The following is a 19,994-nucleotide window of genomic DNA, read 5'->3' as shown; positions in this document are numbered from 1 at the left end:
GGACAACAGCAATTCGAGAACTTCAGTCAATACTTAAAAAAAGTTCCTCGGCTGAGATTTTGGCGTTCCGTTAATATAAAAATCCGTAAATACCAAAAAATCGGATTAGTTACTTCTTTTATATTAGGTTGTCAAATATCTCCCTTCCGCCTTTCATATACGCTGATGGGGGTATAAATCTCGGGGGAACTAAAAGCAAAAAGCTTTAATGATCCAGAAGAATAAGCAAATATGTAAAAATACTTGCATCGGAATTTAAAATATAAAAAAAATCGAAGAACTGTTAAACTAATTTATCTCAGGAATACCTTCCCGGAAGAGAAAACTTGTAACATCTACAAACTTTGCGGATAGAAATTTTTGAAACTAAAACGAACTCACAGATGAATGGGTTATTTTTTCGGTAAAGCTCTTCATTCTGCTTTATAATCAAAGCTCACTGTCTGCCAGCGATTAATGAAGTAAAACTTATAAGTAAAAAATAAAAAGTGATACAATAAAAGCGCAATTAAAAGTAAAACCTTCTGAATCTTAGCGAGTAACAATTAGTTATTAAACCATTGTGAGCAATACTCCGAAAAGAAAAAGCACACGATGTGAAACAAAACAGCTGAGGACACAACTACAACTGATTGAGTAGCGCAAAACAATCGGAAGGATACATTAAAACTGGATTAATTAAAAGTTGAATTGTTATTGTTATAACATAACTTTTAGACGAGCATTCCATCCGCTAAACGAGCTGAGCGGAAGAGTGTGGGAGTCAAAGCGTGCAAGAAACATCAAACCATCAAGCACAAACATAACCTCACAATATCTTCATCATTTTCAACATTTGGCTACACAGTTACTCAAAAAAAAAAAACAAAAAGCAGCATTTAATTTCCCACGAACATTGCCGACGCCTTGGGCGGCCTTCTGCCATTTGCCTAATTAGAAATGGCCGTGCGCAAACGAGCAGCAATAAGAAAAACACCGAAACAGTGAAACGCTAACCAGAGCCAAAATTTACAAATGCACAACCGCAAGTGTGGCAAGTTGTTGTTGTTGTTGGCGCGCTGTCCATATTGCCGACTGAATGAATGAAGTTGAAGAAACTTGCCAACCTTAAATTGCAATTATCGCAATATACATTGCCAAGCGGAAGACAGCAAAAAAAAGGCACACACACATACACATGCACAAGCTACACAAGTAGTGAGGGATAATGCGAGTGGTTGGCGCGTAAAAATGTGAGAAAAATGCAGAATCTAGTTTTTGCTCTACTTAATGATAATCATGTTTTTTTATTTTTTTTTTATTTGTATTTATTTTTTGTTTTTTGTATTTTTTTAGTTTGTTTTCGCTTGAACTCCTCACTTACATACTCTTTAGACGGCGTTAGTTGTGGGCGTTGCAACGCCTTATATATACATATGTATTTATCTATCCAGAATTACTTAACTCACCGCCAACAAGTGCAGCAACAACAAGCGTTTGACATTTGCCCGTCTGCTGATGCTGCAAAGTGTAATTAGTAATTCATTGCAAATACTAGAAGCGCATGAATTATTCAAATGCAGCGTTGGGAGACGGCCAATAACTTTACTAAGGCATGCAAATAACTGTAAATGTGGGAAATTAAAAATATGCGGGGCATATTGAAAAGTCCTCTTAAGCGAAGTTCTCTTAAGTGTTGAATATGGCTAAAGTTTAAATATCATTTTAAAAATCCAAGTTCAGCTACTGCCTCAGAATTATAAGCGTGACGAATGGAATCGATTCAGCTAAGTCCGTCTGTGTGTCTATACTCGATCAAGTGCCTCAGTTTTTGAGATATCAATTTTAAATTTTCCACACATCCTTTCCTACTCAAGAAGCCACTCATTTGTCGAAATCGTCTATATCGGACTACTATAGCATATACCTGCCATACAAATTGGATGATCAGAATCAAGTGCTTATATGGCAAACTTTCACATTTGACAATGTATGTATGTTCACAAAAGTTGGCACAGGTTATTTTTTAGGATAATAAAGTAATCTTCGAAAGAGTAGTTAAGATCAGACTACTATAGCATATATGTACCTGCCATACAAACCGAACGATCAAGATTATATCTTTGTATGCGAAACTTATTAATTTGTCAAGATATCTTCACGAAATTCAACATAAACTATTTTCTGAGTTAAGGGTGTAATCGTTGAAGAAATAGTAAAAATCGGACATCTATGGCATATAGTCACCATACAAACTGAACGATCAAAATCAAATTCTTTTATGAAAAACTCCCTTATTTGTTAAGATATCTTCACCAAATTCGGCATGAATAATATCCCAGAACAATAGAGCAATCTCCGAAGAAATTGTTTAGATCTAAACTCTATAGCATATAGCTACCATACAAACTGAACGATCAAAATCATATCTTTGTATGGAAAACTTTTATATTTGTCGAGATATTTTCACGAAATTCTACGAGAGTTATTTTCTCAATGAAAGGTGCAAACTCCGAAAAAAATTTTCAGATCGGTTCAATATAGCATATAGCTGCCATACAAACTGACCAATTAAAAACAAGTAAAGCCCATTTTGTACCCATCTATGCTATAATAAATGCGCTTGTGAAGGGTATTATTGCTTCAATGTAGTCTTAATTAACGTTTTTTCCTTATTTTCAAAAAAGTCATTGCAAAAATATTTTATTTTTGCTCAAAATAATACCTACAATTTAGTGCTTAGTCGCGATTTTTTTAAATTTCCAAGCCAACAAAAAATGTAGGTCGCAGAAACTGTCGAAATTCACTTTTAAAAACTTTCTTTTACCATTTGCCTCAAACTCGAAAAGTTTTAAATATTTTTGCCACTCATATGTAATTTACAACCGTTTGTTGCCAAATGCTTGGTAGTGAGTAGTCCAGTTGCTGCCATACGTCAGCGAACAGCTACACAAAGAGCAGAAAAAATGTGTCCGCAGTCCAAAAGCATAATTGGCACCCGGAACTTAACACAGTGGCACATTTTTATACACATTTACAAGTACATATACATACACAATTACACACATATATACAAAAATACATACATACAAATGTCGTAGCATAACATTAGGCGCAAAGCGTGTTGAAATAATTAATTCATTCTTGCAAAACAAATCCGCTAGGATTAGCCTTCACACTGCCAACCTTACAAGCGCTCACACACACACCAAGTGCAATAGTCAATAGAGTCACAGCGGCTGTCTGCTGCCAAGCGCAGAGCACATGCCAAGAATGCGCTAGCCGTCCGTGCAGCTGTAGGCTTGTGTGTATGGCGGGAACAAATAAATTAAGCCTATTTAACGCTTTGAGCCATTTAAGCAACGCCACTTGTAATTGCACAGCCTGGCGGCCAACAACTGACCGCATTAGCTGCAAACAAACACATGTCTGCAAACGCACACATATATATATACATATATATATAATATATAAGTACATATAAATGCAGAGTAAAAGTATAAATGAACTTTTGCGCTTCCTTGCCACAACCATGTAAGTGTTGCCAACTTGACCTAACCTTCTTGCCATCGCATATATTTCTATTACTGTATCTCATTACAACGAAATAAATATGCTCACACACACACATAAGTATAAAAGCATACATATATTGCCATTTGTTACACTTCATTATATAAGTAACGCTATTTGAACTGTTTCTTTGCTCTCCGCTTTGTCTGATTGCAGGAATTTATATTCTCATTTTTATTATCGTCACGTTTATTTTTACGACCCCATGAGCTGCTTGGCAAATTATTATCCTCGGTACCTGATAGCGAGTCGTTAGAATCATTAGTCGCATTATTGGCCGAGTGGACGCAAAAGTTCCCCTACGATTATCGCGACGAACGTATGATGGGCCATGTTAAACATATCGTTGCCAGGTAAGTGCTACAAATTGCTTAAGCTCTCTAAGCTTGCACAGGAGTGTACATGAATATATTTACTGACAATTGATTTTCATTTTAATTACTGTTTGATTATATTTTCGCATTATTGAGCACTTAGATAAGAAAGTAAGTGGAATTGCTTCATACACAAAAAAAGATATCTTAATAGATCTTTTCGAAAAATGTAGTTTAATTTATTTTAAACCTAATAAAAATATCGAGCACTCATAAGACGAATATTTCATATTACTAATTTCACTTATTTTCCGGTGACTGAAAATAACTACGAAATTATTAACTTAATCTCAGTCAAATGAAAATTTTTTGTCTATAATAAAAAATGATTTATAACAAATCGCTCTGCCATAGTAACACACAATTTTTTGGCGAAATTCCTGTTTTTTTCACCAATGTCCTTTCACGAGTAACACTGATTATAGTAACCCACCAACTTTTCGGTACCATTTTTAGAATCTTGCAATCAGTTGCTACAAAGTATAAAACTAATCGAGATAGATATAGAGTTATGTTTATATAACTGATCAAAATGACGAGAAGAGTTAAAATCAGGGTGACTGTCTGTCTATCCGTCCGTCCGCGCAAGCTGTAATTTGAGTAAAAATTGGAATATCTTGATGAAACTTGTTAAACACGTTCCTCAGAAAAAAAATCCGAGTTCTTAGATGGCCGTAATCGGAGCACTGCTACGCCCACAATGCACCATTAACCGAAAACCTATGAAGTGACAAAACTAAGCACTAAATTACTATATAAAATTCAAATTCGGCACAGGCGATCGCAGTATCCAGGAGCACCCTTATTCAAAAAATTTGCCTGAGACTTTAAATGCTACCCCGAAATGGTATGACAGCGCTTGCATGGTGCCGCGGTCAAAATTGGACGATGGACGTGGTATCGCCCACGAAATGCCACTTTTAGATGCCCAATATTGTCTTAACAGCAAAAATAAAATTTTTTCGGTATCTATGGTTGACTTTTTTACAGAACATATTGGTCAATGTGCATTTATATGAATCAAACAAAATCCTTTCCTTTCGGCCGTTTTTCGGTTGTTAATAGTCGCTGTTGATGATCTTTCATTTTTTAAAGGAGTCAAAAAACAAATTGTTCCATGCGCCTCTCAAAACATAGACGCCACAACCTTGACAGCCAACTTTTGCATTTTTTTAAGTTTTGGAGCGAGTTCAATGTGTGTATTCTACTCAGATGACAGTCGAAAACTGATGTTAATGTGAATATATGGAGCTATATTTAATCCATTGTCACACGACGATTCAAAAATTCGGATTTATTGCCCTTGAACTTCTCCAAACGCAGCTCCGAATCATCAACTCGTAGTTATTTTTAGTCAAATGTGAGCTCGCGCGGCACTCACTTTGCACATAGCACTCTCATACCCAAATATTAGCGAATGATGTAACGAACACCTTCACTTGATATCTTTAGAGGCCCTGCTATCTTGAGCAACTTCTCTTTACCGTCATACAAAATTATTTTTTGGACTTTTTTTGATGTTTTTGTTGGTAAAAATCTCTTTTGGACCGTCTTTGGTGCTCATTTCACCACGACTAAATTTAGCATACCAAACTTTCATGATTAGTTTTTCTGGGGCAGTGTCCGAAAGCTCGTGATCAAGCCAAGTTGTTGCTCCAATGTATTTTTTCTCTTCGCAAAGCATTGTTTTATTAACACTCGAAAATTCTTTTTATCTATTTTTTTCAAAATAACAGAAGCTGATCTAATCAAAATAATATTTTTCACAAACTAACGATCCGACAGGTGTCAAATTTATTCACGCGCATTTTGCAAGTCAGGGCTAACCAAAAATCATGTGTATGTAATTCTAGTAGCATCATCTATATGTGAGTCTGGCGAGCTTTTAATTGACCTGTTATTTTAAATATAAATTTATATATAAAAATTACGTGTCACGTTGTTTGTCCGCGATGGACTCCTAAACTACTGAACTGATTTTAGCAAAATTTAGCACACTGTGGCCAGTTCGACCCAACTTAGAAGACAGGATAATAAAAACAATCCATAAACAAAAAATATAGTGAAAGCTGTATTAAATGAACGCTCTATTAAGTGGACATCTCTATTAACTGGGCAGGAAGGCTGCCTTAAATTTGTTATTTTTTCCAATGTGCGAACATATTCGAAATTAAACCTAAAATATAATTCCTTGGATTCTTATACCAACAAAAACGTATCGTCTTTATTCATAAATAAAATTTTCACTATATTGACTAGTTTATTATATGAATAATAGCATAAAATGTACCGACGCGTGGCCGGATCCACTAGTTTTATATAAATAGCACAATATAATATATCCATCTCATAAATAACTCACGCTTTCTGAATCCATGAAATCTTCTGAAAGCACACTCACAATTTGATAAAAAAAACACCATTTCAATCATATTTCACAAAATTATCAACAATCATATTTCATAACCAAAATTAAGTAGAATTGCTAACATTTCATTTATCGAAAACTTAACCTGAAATTAACAAGATTTACTTTTCGTATAAAGCACTCTAATTAAAGCAAATGCACATCTAATTTTTGATGCCGCCTTTACAATGGTCTCTACTTACTTCTCAAAGCCATTGCCATTTTCCTATGAAACCAAGTTATTCTACTAAGCATTAGTATTTACCCTTTGACTTTTGTCAAATCAGTGATTTCTGAGATGCTCCTTATTAGTTATTCCTAATTGGACTTACTGATAGTACTGATATATGTATATGTAAATATATACATACAATAAAATATTTGTGCCTTTATTTGCCCTGCAGATGTTCCAATACAAATCTAGAAGGTGTAGTTTCCGAAATACTGAGTGCCTTGTTGAAACAATTGACTGACTTGGAGAGACATGAAGAAGATCTACGCGCTTGTCAAAGTACAACTGAGAAGGTGAGTAAGAAATTTGTATGAAAAAAGTATATATTGTACATATATTGACAGTTGCTATACGAAAACAAGCTAGGAATACTTAATACATTTAACGCTTGGTTTCACCTTGGTGATATTTATCTTCTTATGGCATGGAGAAATTGTTAGTACTAAGGATGAAAATTTTATACTTTCTAAAAACTATATTTATTGTGTATCGGCGTTTTGTATTCGAAAACCACATGCTGTCTTCGTGTGAAAGAGAGCAGTGTTAAAGGCATTGAGTTTTAGGTGACTCTATGGATAAAAAATTGTTAAAACTTTGTTTCACACTGATCTCTCATCGCTGCCTATCCATCGGAAGGAAAAAATTAAAATCTTTAACCCTTAGTTTAATATTGGAACCAATTTTTCTAGCAATTACTAAGAGAGAAGAGTTTAATTTTAATACTTGATTTCAAATTAAACACACAACTCTGTCAGCTTTTAAAAAGAAAAAAGAGAAACAAATCCGAAAATCATTAACCCTTTTTTAGTTTAAAATTGATGCTCATATTGATCAAAGTTAAAATGAAAATTAATTCTGAAATGGTTGAAATCTCATCAGCAGAGAATTGTGTCAAAGTGTATTTAGTTCTTCTTTCCGCTATTTTCTCTCTTACAAATCGTCACTTAAAATGCAAAATAACGTAATATCACGATATAATGATCGAAATATCGAAAGAAAATTTGGGTTTTGGTTATAAAATGGTTATAAATTGGTTATATATTGGTTATATCTGAGAGCGGAAGCTTGAAATTTTACGATATTACATATATAATACGGTTTAGTGAATCGTAAGCGATAAAAACTCAAATTATATTTTTTTATGATACTTATGATACGTTGTTTTGCATTTCAGGTGACGAAATATTCATTGCTCGTTTTAAATAAAATCTCTGCTAAATTTTATTGCCTGCTATTCCTTTTCCAACAGGGTTCTATATATTATATTAACTCTAAGCAAGTAAATTCCCATTCCAATTGAACATGTTTTGACATATTAGTAAGGAAATCTACCTTATTAGCACGAATTGTCTCTTTGCACAACTAAATACATACATACTCACCAATAGTTACTTAGTTAGTTCTCAACCACATTGTATCAGTCAAATCAGTGTTCATGCCAATTAAGCTATCCGCTGACAATATAAATATGTTTAGCTATAAACTTGCTACTAATATGCCTTAAATAGGACCTGCTCTTTCCAATTAAACTCAAAATACAATTGAACCTCCATAGCTTGAACTTCCATAACTCGGAGTTCTCCACAACTCGAGCTCTTGAAATGGCAATAGAAGTCAAATTTCATACAAATGTCTTTCCATAACTCACAGGCCCTCTAACTTGCAGATTTGTTTGTGTATTATGGTGACTCGAGTTAGGGAAGTACAATTGTATATGAAAACTTGAATTACAATAATATTGAAAACATTTTTAGCACAATATTTACCCAAGCAAATTCTTACATCATTTTTATAAATTTTTCTTCCAGCCTGAACACAACAAATTAGACTGCCCGACATCTTCACAATACGCACAAATTCTCTGTCGGCTTGAGAAAAAGTTGGCAAAGCAAATTGGCCCCGAAGAGTTTCTGCAATGCAGCAGTAATGTGCTGCTCGACAAACAGGTGAAATATGAAAACAATGAATTATTATTATTTGCATTTACTACTTGTAATATTGGATAGAAAAAAAGTGGTACATGAACTCGATTCATAACTCTTATATATGGAATAACCTTCCCATACTAAACCTGCAGTATTTCTAATTTGTTAGTGTATTTGCAAGATTTTTCAAACGCGCTTGAGCAACTGCATCTTCCTGTATGCCCAATATTTTATTCGAATTGACTATGATTTATGTTTATATACATAGATATATGTATTTCCACATATATGTGTGTATAGATAAATGTATGCACAACAATGACTATGGATTCTGCAGTGAAATTTAATATAAAACACGACACAGGTTTAAAGGCCGACCCTAACATGGATATCAGTAGTTTATAGCCAGTCGTTCTGGTACCTAAAACTCCTATAAAACCAGTCACAAAACCCTCAAAAATTCGTGTAGATTCAGCGTTCTGTATAGATTCAGCAAGTTTGTTAGTTTGTGTCCGACTGGACTCAGTCTTATAGGATGAAAGCCTATTGGACAATGCCAAGTAAGAAATCCAACGATTGCGGCAAGATGAACACTGCCAAGATCAAGAATGTAGATCTTTTACGTTCTACAATGCGCATACACGCAGATGCTGGTTGTAAGCAGGTCCAATAGTCGAGTAATAGAACGAACGATGACAACAGAAATTCAGATTGTTTCAATTACGATGTGGGCGGGATAAAAGTGTCCTCTGTAACTATCTCAGCGGCTATGTAGCTTCTAGTGACTTCACTATGACTAGGTACTCAAAGAAGTTTGATGATGAAGTAACTTACTGTTAGTGCGGTTAGTCACCCCTTAACTAACTTTAAGCGAACAATTAGCGATCTCAACGTTATTATCTGCTATCGAGTTTTAGCTGTAGCTGTGGGGCCAAGATATTACAGTAGTCTGGCCTCCAAACCTTCCTCCTTGTTTCGGCACTTCTGATCAAAGCTCACTGCACCTCTTCTCCAGGGATTTCCCCGTCAGGATGTGCGCTGAGAAACAGCAACTAGCAGTAAAGACGCAGTGATCCAAGTTTTTAGGGATGCAATTGAAGGAAGAGAGAATTCGAGAGTGAGACTTTTTATGGAATTCATCAAATATCTAGCTTTTCTGAACTTTTGAGTGACTTTCGCAGATGCCAATGAGAGCCGCTTTTTGAACAAGTTCAAGCGTCTTAGTGCGGGTAGCTTTTTCAACCGTTCTCAACCAAATGATCACAAAATAGAACATTATTGACTTGACTACGGTTTCGTAGAGCCAAAACACCACCTACTATAGCATTATAAAGCAACCGAAGCTTGTTCTACTCCCTCCTCAATATTTATACTTCATAAAAGCCTTCTATCAAGGATAAGTCCCAGATATTTTACTTTATCAACAGGTTGAAAGTGTGAGCCTTTAAATAAGGAGAGCGGCGCGTCCACAATTTGGTATAACCAGGATTTTCGCTACAATGTGCTGAAACCTTGAGGACTATTGACAGCTTTCTACACTTCCGCAGTTCGCTCTCTACGAGATTCTCCTGGCTTTCTTTAGCTCGTACTTCATAGCAACCTTCACTAGAGCCACTTTTACGGTCTTTGTTAAAAAGCAGTATTCTTGATGTTCTAAACTCTGTTTGCTCCAATGTCCACTAAAGAAGTTTTCCTTTACCTAAGTTTTCAGAAGACAAGAGCTTTGAAGAGAACTCTTACAGAGACGAGTTGCAAGACTATTTGGAAGCTGGCTCCCCAGTTGGGCTCTTCTAAATACTAGTTACGAACTAGTCCATAACTAGCTACTTTGACTTAAGTCTACTTACAATTGATGAATATCTGTGCACTTGCTATTACATACAGACGAGTATATGAGATATTTCTTTAATTGACAAAAGCTCAAAGGCCATACAGCTGCATTCAATAAATTTTTCAATTTCAGCTATCAAAGTGCTTCGATTTATGCAGAAACCGACATTCTTCATGCAAATTTCACTTGATGCATTGATTGAATTTTCTTACGGAAATTACTCATAGGGCAGCACATGAACATAAAAAGTGAGAAAGAGAATTTTTGAGAACGGTATGCCAAGGAGGAGGTCAAAAAATTGTTAGTGAGATAAATTTGAGTTTGTTCTGAATGAAAACAAACCGAGCGCCAATTTCAATCTCTACGAGAACCTGTGCAAATTTTTGAGCATGAGAAATCAGCTCATATATCTTACCAATAGTGTAGTGAATAATTCAATACTTAGGGGTGTCTTTAAAAGTAGATTCAAATCTATTTGCACCAACTTTGTAATAGATTATATTGAATGCATTTTATGAGAAGCTTTTTCGTGAGAGAAAGAGAGACCAAGTTTTGATATGGTTTGTCGTGGGGTCTGCGGCTGCGCACAAGTTTTCAAGGCTGAATCTCCGAAACTATATCTCAGATCAACTTAAAAATTTTTGACAATGTTGCGAAGGTGTTGTAAAATTTAATAAGATAATAAAAATATTCGATTTTTGAAATCCGTAAACCCATGTAACCCCTTAAATATAACTTTCGGCCGTCCGACTTTTCTAGAACAAATTTAGCGTCACCGATGTTCGTGTTGCTTCGACGAAATGCAGCAAATCACTCACGAATGTTTGCTTTGTCCATCGTAGAGTTCTAAACAAAGTCTTCGGTCAGTTTTCATACCAAACGGAAACGTCGGAGACTACATAAATGATCAACGTGATGAACTAAATCGGTTTAGCCATGTACATCTGTCTGTATATACGACAACTAGTCCCTCAGTTTTTGGATATCGAGCTGAAATTTTACACATATCTTTTTCTCCTCAAGGAGCTGCTTGTTTGTCGAAACTGTCGATATCGGACCACTATAGCTTGTAGCTGTCATACAAACTACAATATCGGGATCAAGTGTTTGTATGGGAAACTTTCTCATTTGTCGACATTTCTTCACGAAATATGATATGAGTTATTTTCAAGGCCAATAGTGCCATATCCCAAGAAATAGTTTACATAGATCGGTTCAGTATAACATATAGCTATCATACAAACTAAACGATCGGGATGAAATACTTGTAGGGAAAACTTTTCAATTTGACGAGATATCTTTAAAAAAATTTTCGAGGTCAACGATTTTTCTTGTTTTTCTCATAAAGCAATTAAATTTTGCACTATTTTTCGAACAACCCAATAGTTTTGAGTACATTTGCAACAGGCCTACCGCACTCCATAATACAGTTGCAAGTGCACCTTTCGTGTGTGGATAACCCAATATTGTGTAAGCTTCTTTGCTGTATCCGGTTGCAAGCTGCTTAACAAGCATGTGTGCATGTAAATACCTCTCAATGCACACAAACATATGTCTGGGCACACACACACACCTTTGACGCAAACGCAATTAATAACTCTTTTAGATCTTTCATCTCTCAGCCAGTTGGCAACAAATTCTTCTGTAAATACATATGTGTATATGTGTGTGTATTCGTGACCTGGTGCAAACCAAATTTAATTAAAAGCGGCAGGGCAAATTTAAGACTGCTTACGTAATTCGCATGTAATCAGAAATGCATTTGGGCTCGACTGCTGCTGTCGAGCTTTGAGTTTGCTGTCGCTCTTATTTACCTTGGCTTACGTTTATATGTATATATGTGTACTCCTGTGTTTATTTGATTGTTTGTGTGTGTATGTGTGCGTTGCTTGTGCTTACTTATTTACATTTTATATTTTTGTATTCGCTTGTAATCTGATTAAAGTGACGGCCTGCTTTCGCAATGCAAAAGATCTGTCCCAATGCACTTTTTAATTAAAAGAATTACAAATTTATTACCATTCGTTGCCACTTCATTTAAATTCACACACACACACACAGCTTGGAGCGGCGCGCAAACAAAGGTAAAAGGTGAGACCGCCAATTCGTAATGAAAGGCAGCTTTTGCTGTTTGCCGTGCCAACCAAAGCCGTGCCTGTGGCAGTCTGCGTGTTTGTGTGTGTAAATCCGTGTGTGGAGTTCAAGTGCGATTCAACAGCGACATTGGCTTCGTTGGTCAGCTCTGCAGCCGAGTCAGAGAGCGTGTAAAATAAACTTATTAGCAATTCTTCTTCGCATTGTGTTCACCGGCATTATCTCATATGCACCGCTGCTTGCACTTACTCGCCTCAATACTATATATATGTATATATATACATGAATGTGTGCTAATAAATTTTCATGCCTTGTTTCCCGCTTTTTCTTCTTTTTCTTATCTTCTCGTTGTTGCACAGAAAAAGTGGGACCAACCGAGCACGTCCGGCGGTCCACCCGGTGTCCAGGATCCGAAGAAAACGTGCAATTTGGAAACCTACCTGGATTGGTCGGCACGTCTGCGCCTCTTCGTATGCAATGAAATATTACAGGTAAGTCACACGAACCTTACAAATGGCAGGAAGCAACAGAGCGCTTGCTAGTGCTGCATAAGTGTTTAAGAATTGTTCGCTAAAATCGGTGTGACGGGATTACAGATTAACGGTTAATTTTGTGTTAGGCAGAGATTGGTGTTGGTAGCACAACCTAAGTGATGTTTTAAATGTTGTTTAGAGGGTTTATGATATTGATTGATAATACACACCAACTCTCATGAGAATATCTTGGCAAATAAACAAGTTCTTCATACAAGAACCCTATTTTGGTAGGCCGGCTGGTATGACAGCTATAGGCTGTAGTTGCCCGATTTGAATAAGATCTTCAGAGATTGTACCTTTGCTTTGAACGGCAATCTGAGCTAAATTTCGTGAAGACACCTCTTCAAATAAAAAAGTTTTCCATACAAGCCCTTGATTCCTATCGTTCAGCTTGTATGGCAGCTATATGTTATAGTGAACCAATCTAAATAATTTCTCTTGAGATTACATCACTGCTATAGACAATAACTCACGCCAAATTTCATGCAAATATCTTACCAAATAAAAAAGTTTTTCATAGAAGGACTTAATTTCGACCGATCAGTTTGTATGACAGCTACGTCTTATAGTAGTATGATATCAGCGATTCCGACAAATAAGTAGCCTCTGGTAGAGAAAAAGTCGTATGAAAAATATGAAATCGATATCTCAAAAACTTAGGAACTATATCTACCCTGTTCACCCTTTGAGGTTATTATAGAATTAGGTTTAAATTGTCTCAAATATTTTAAGATTTTTTAACCAAAAATTAGGTCAAAACATAGAAATACAAAAGTCTTCGGGATCAACACACACAAAACAGAGATTCCTTCCACAGCCGCGTGTGTGGTCGCACATTTACATAAGTGAATGTGTGGTGAGTGAGAACACACACTTGTATTGTAGCATGCTTATAGGAGCAAGTCTGATTGTGCACATGAGTGCAAACAGAATCAATTGGGAATACAGGTAAATTAACTGTTTCTACAATTTCCGTGCTGTTGTAGCTGATGAATGGGCTTAACATGGCTGAAGAGTAGAATTTACGACGACATCAATGTGTTGATGGCAAGGCAGGCACTGGTGGATTGAAAATATTTACGCGTACAAATATAAACCATGCATAAGTGCTGCAGAGATCAACGTTTGACTTCTGTGAACGAACGGGAATTTCAACAAATATGGAAACCAAAATAACTATTATTTTACTCTTTTCTTCTAGAAGGCAGTGAAAGCACCCTGTATATGCTTTTATTGTTAATAACTCTCTGAAACTTCATCAATATAAATATATCAGGAACAGATATATGCGAAAGTAAGGCACCAATTGTCTTAACATAAACCATAAATATAAGCCAAGACATAGTCTAAAGCTTAAACATGCCTGCAACAGCTCCGCGAGTAGCCTCAGTTGTGTACAAAATTGTTACCTTACCCATTTTCCAACCTCGTTCTCACACCACAGCCGCCTTTATTTGCAAATTTATATTATATTTAAAACACATTCACCGACAACGCTTGGCAACTGGCGAGTTCAAGCTATCAACAACGCCTTGCCGCTAATCTAAAAATTTCCCATTCGTAGCACTCGCTTCATTTTCGGCGATATGTAATTTTCATTTTCATGAAATTTAAATCACATCAACGCCACTTCACAATCGCAATTCACTGCTGCAATTCAAGTCATAAATTCGGTCAGTTGGCTGCTTGCAACATGCCACAAGCGCCACAAGCTAGGCAAGGCATATGCCTGTCATGCAACACATGCTCTTTCTCATTGCACACTCGGCTCTCATTACCGCACTTCAGCAGCTTCTCGCCTCAGTCCGCGGTACTGCCGCTGCTGCTTCTTGCAACATATGTATAACACACATGCTTTCATTACTTTAGCGTATAACCCTATTTGTCTGCCCTAGTACCACATTAAACATTTCATATTCTGCTACTGGCCTTGCTGTAATGGAAAATTTAATTAAATCTGAGTACTACATGCGCGCTTACAGACGAACACACACGCGCGTTTCTCACTTTAGTCACATGCAAACACATACACACATAAAATTGCGACGATGAGCTCCGGGAAAACAGTTGGAAGTCTGTAGTCCGTGATCCATGCTCCGTAGCCGGTAGATCCAACCTGCTCGCATCTTTTTTGCGCTGTGTTTACTCATCGCTGTAGCAAAAATACTCCCTCTCTCTGCATAAATATTTTGTACGCGCACACACACAAATATATATATAAATATATACATGTGGTGCAAAACTTAGCTACTTAATATCCTTTAAGCTAAAATGAGGCAGCAAGTTGAAAGTATGCGTATGTTTGTGGATTCTGGTGTATAAAATATGTCACTTGCCCGCTTAGCTACAAAATAATTCAATGAGGAAGCCAGTGCTTGCAGCACTTTTTATTGTTTTTCCTCTTCATTAGAGAAAGTGGAACTAAAGTGAGGCAGCACACAGAAGAAAACTCAAGCATTAGCGCTTGATGAAATGCAAATTAGAAAGTTGCAAGAAGTACAGGAGACACGAAGAGATCTATCATGAAGAAATCTAAGTTGATTTTGATTAGTCTATAGTCTATATATATTTAGTAGGCCGATCTCAACGGCTAGTTCGAAATTTCCTTCTTGCCTTTGATAACAATCTGTGACAATATTATTGAAAATATTTGGAATGTTGTTACCACCTCCAGTTTTGCGTTTTCTCATCGGTTGGGAAGTATTCTGACAGCGTACCTCACCTATGTCAGCGACGAGTAATCCTTCAATTTCAGGATTTTGTCTCCGTTAAACCATCCAAAACTATTAAATGACGGCTTGGGTGCGCTTGTCTCATGATCAGGTATCGTTTCAGCGGCAGCCAGTGGCCACTACTTTGGACGTTGTCGGCTTATTGCTCACGCGCTTGACGTTCCGCTTCTCCGCTAGGTCCTTGCCCTTTCTCTTTTCCGAGGTTCGCGCTGTGTCGAACATACCTTCGATTTCAGGATCTTGACTCCGCAAAACTATCCTGAACTATCAAATGACGGCATGGTGCATTTGCCTCTGAGACCTCGATGAGACAGCTTCATCTTCATTACTTCCCAACGCTCCTACGACATCTCTCTCAGCAGATAGACCGCATGAGCGTCACCATCAGGTATAGTTTCGCCGACAACTAGTAGGCGCTTATTTGGACGTTGTTGGCTTCTCGTCCGCCCGCTTGAAATACAGCTTCCCGCTACGTCCTCGCACTTATCTTCAACGGGGATATCTTTGGTTGTCTCCATATCGAACGCTGCTTCAAGATATGTATTCCTCTATTCGATTCGCAAACGCTGAATCCGAAGCACTGCACCAATTACGTGTGGCGAATTGTGCCCAACCGTTTTTCACCTCCTCTCTCTCAAGCCAACCGTTTCACCTCTTTCACCTTTAATTTGGACTTGCCCACGAGTCGTCTCGACCGCTGTCTTGTATCGCGTTTTAGCCTTCAGTCTCTCCTGACTTTCCTTGTACCTGGGCTCTCTCCCGATGTATGAGTTGGAAATCCCAGTAAACTTTTCAGGAAAGCGCAGAAGCTATTTTTCTTTTTCTGTTGTCTTCCACCAACGTCTGGTCTGATATCCCCGCTCACTTCACCTCTTTATTGGTATCCATATGAGTTTTGACTTCAGTGGTCTCTCCCTCTGCGTTTTATACTTAGCTCACTTCCAATGACTGTAATATTCCCCCATCCACCTCTTTATGAAGCTTCATACAAAGCATACCAGCGGCTACACTGGCTGCGTCATTTCGATGGATGAAAATACTCCAACTCTGAGAGCACACGCCGGGGGAATCAGAGGAAGAGTCAGACCAACACTTGGAAAACTCAGGTGGAGAAGGACCTGGCTTTCACAAAAGCCTATTAAATAAATTCCTCTGCTTGGAATACCCTGAATATATTTTATAGAGTCTCTCACATTTCCTCCTGAGCAAACTCAGCATTACACTGTTCAGGTTAAAATTTTTTATAGTATATAAAATTTATTATTCATTCGAAAGATATATTTTAATAATGAGAGAACAAAGTAGTCACTAACAAGCTCCCTGAACCAGTACTGTCTTCAACCCAAATCTCAAGCTTGTACAAATATTTACTTCGCTTCGGCTTGCCAAATTTGCCCAAATGAACAGCAGCAGCAGGCAAATATTAACGAATACATATATAGTATATAACAGTATATATCTACGAAAGTAAATATATTTGCACTGCCCTTCTAAGACGCGTACACAAACAAATAAGCCAAATTGAGTTGGAATGCGCTGTAAAACAAATTGAGAAATCAATACAGCCAAATTTGCAAATCATTCGAAATGCCTCCAGCAGATAGTCGGACCTGAATATTGCATAACAATTCGCTAGCCATTTGATGCGAGTGTGAACTCTTAAGTGCAAAGATATTTGCTAGTACTTGTGTACATACATATGTATGTTTGACAATCTCACAGTCACGTATCGGCCTAGTCAAGCGACGATATACAAACTAGCTATTTATGTGCATATGTTCTTACATTCGGACCTAAATCAATTCCGCTGGCATCGCTCGGTAATGAGAGCATTGGCCATTTTGAAGGCACTGCAGTAATTAAGCTATTTACACCCTAGTGCCGCAACTGACGTACATATGTATCTGCTTCAGCTGGGGTTGGTGTAGCACAAGCGCAGGCAATTTATTCGTCACCCGAACTAATAACCACAATCCCAATTAGTGAAAGTAATACCAACTATTAAGGGCAATAAAGGTTCGCCGACCATGCACCAAATATATCAAAATACGAACTTAGTGAATTCTCAAGCACAGCACTAACGCGCTGACTCCATGGCAGCTTCAGGGCAAACACTTGCAAAATAATTTCTAAAATTCAAATTTAACTAGAATTTATGTAATTTGCGAAAAGGCGATTTAAATAATTGGATATTGAATTACATATGACAGTTAGATGAATATTTTCGTATATTGAAGATTGGCTACTTGCATATACCAAGGGTCACAAGAAATAAAGCTTAACTCAGTTTCGGTTAATTTCTGAACAAATATACTATGTATATTTATATCGTTTTTCTTTTTGAGGTATCGAAAACAATAATTTTGTTGAGTCGGTCCTCTCTCCTCCAAATTGTTAGTTTCTCGATGATCTCTAACTGCTTAAGTCTAGGTATGTATGGCTACAAAAGATTTTAGCGGATTATCAGATCTTTGAATACTATTAGAAATACGGAAGTCTTTCACCAGAGGAATATTCTTCTTCTTTATTGGCGTAGAAGGGCTCTTAACCGAGGTTGTTTTCTTCTTTTCGTTGGGGTGTTTTTACGTAGCGGGTCCTGAACCTAGCGTATATTTCGCCTTCTCACTTTAGCTCGCCTCCAAACGGATGTTTGGATAGGAAGCTTTCATGAAAGCCGAATATCGAAGAGAGAGCAAAACAGAGATCGATTGCTTTGTATTGCTGTAGAAGAGCCATTGGCAAAAGGTGGGGTCTCTCACCGAAAGTAGTCTTCTGGCTCTACGGTCCTACGGTCCTGGTCCTTTGCGCGTTGGCCTCGGCGAAAATCGCATTCGATGGAACGATGAGCTGTACAAGATATATGACGACATTTACATACATAGTTCAGCGAATTAAAAAACAGCGGCTACGCTGGCTAGGTCTCGTTGTCCGAATGGACGGAAACACTCCAGCTCTGAAAGTCTCTATTCGACGCTGTACCCGCCAGGGGAAGCAGAGGAAGGGGAAGACCTCCACTCCGTTGGGAGGACCAGGTGGAGAAGGACCTGGCTTCGCTTGGAATATATATTGGATCACTTGGATCATGGAGTCACCAAACCAACCTCTAGCGGCTCCTTCTCTACCCATATACCGGCGAGGGAGTTGTGATTTCTGAGAAGCCGTTGAAAGAAAGGGACAGTGAGCTTCTGTACAGATGGATCAAAGCTTGGCGGGAAGATTGGGGGAAGAGTTTACTGTCATGAGCTCTCTATTAACTCCATCATCAGACCTCCTGACTATTGCAGTGTCTTCCTGGTCGCGGTTTCAGCCATTAATGTAGCAGTTGACTTATTGCTCCGGAGTGCAACCTTTTTCACAGAAGTAACCATCCACACAGATAACAGCGGCGATACTAGCCTTGAACTCACTGACATTGTCTTCAGAGCTGGTCAAAGAATGCATAACCTCACTATCAATAGCTTCGAGTGTATTTGTGATAAGACTGGTTTGGGTGCAAAATCACAGCGGAATCGGAGGAAACTGTAAAGCTAATGAGCTAGCAAGAAAAGGCACCCTAGAACCGCTATGGGTAGAATGGGAGGGTTTGTGTTCTACTACAAGATAGCTGGGCTTCGCGGAATCTTGGCCATCATAGGGCAACCTTCGGTACATGCGCTGTCGAAAAAAACTTTTGGCTCAAGATCGCTCGCAAGAGATCTAGTTATTTCTTCGCCCTCAATAAGACTAGCCTCTCCCTAGTTTTGGGGCTTTTAGCAGGTCATTGCCCTACTAACATCCACACAGTATTCGTATTAAACGCCTGTGTTTTGCTAATTTATAAGTTCGACAACAGGAGTTCTTCTTTTCAATGGCCTCACAAAGGACTAACTGTAGTAGTCCGCGTGCGATCTTTGATCAGCCATCTAACCTAACTTATGTAAGCTAGATAAAGTGGACCTTTAAACACACTTTTTATTATTATTTTTCGCAATGCTGAATAAAGTGGTTCCATAAAGATTTTCGTAAAATTTTGTCAGGTTCGGCATCCAACTTGGTTCAATAGCACCTAAAATGAAATATTATTACTACCAAAACTACAAAAATTTTGTTAAAATATCTAACTAACAAACTTCTTATCTCTCTCTCTACTTTCCCACAGTGTATCGGCATACGTGATCGCAGTAAAACGGTGGAATTGTGGAGTGGCGTCGCGCAGTACTGTCTGCTTGTGGGCAATTACAATAGTGCCACAGCAATACTCGAGTCTCTGGAGTCGCCGCCCATAGCGAGACTGAAAATAACGGTAAGTAAATAACCATTGAGAATACTACT

General features: G+C 37.6%; 1 protein-coding gene across 2 annotated transcripts in view; it reads left to right on the top strand.

Annotated features, from left to right (window-relative positions):
- Positions 1 to 19,994, top strand: part of LOC126753105 (ras-GEF domain-containing family member 1B) — a 244,149-nt gene that overhangs the window by 100,895 nt on the left and 123,260 nt on the right. For both annotated transcript variants that reach the window (XM_050464258.1, XM_050464257.1), the window contains 5 exons: positions 3,709 to 3,905; positions 6,738 to 6,858; positions 8,374 to 8,511; positions 12,775 to 12,906; positions 19,822 to 19,965. In XM_050464258.1, the coding sequence (XP_050320215.1) occupies positions 3,709 to 3,905; positions 6,738 to 6,858; positions 8,374 to 8,511; positions 12,775 to 12,906; positions 19,822 to 19,965 (732 nt within the window). The remainder of the gene's footprint in view (positions 1 to 3,708; positions 3,906 to 6,737; positions 6,859 to 8,373; positions 8,512 to 12,774; positions 12,907 to 19,821; positions 19,966 to 19,994) is intronic.

The sequence above is a fragment of the Bactrocera neohumeralis genome, chromosome 3 (genome assembly GCF_024586455.1).
Source record: "Bactrocera neohumeralis isolate Rockhampton chromosome 3, APGP_CSIRO_Bneo_wtdbg2-racon-allhic-juicebox.fasta_v2, whole genome shotgun sequence".
NCBI lineage: Eukaryota > Metazoa > Arthropoda > Insecta > Diptera > Tephritidae > Bactrocera > Bactrocera neohumeralis.
The sequence above is the reverse complement of the archived record's forward strand: the minus strand, read 5'-3'. Positions and strand labels throughout refer to the sequence as shown.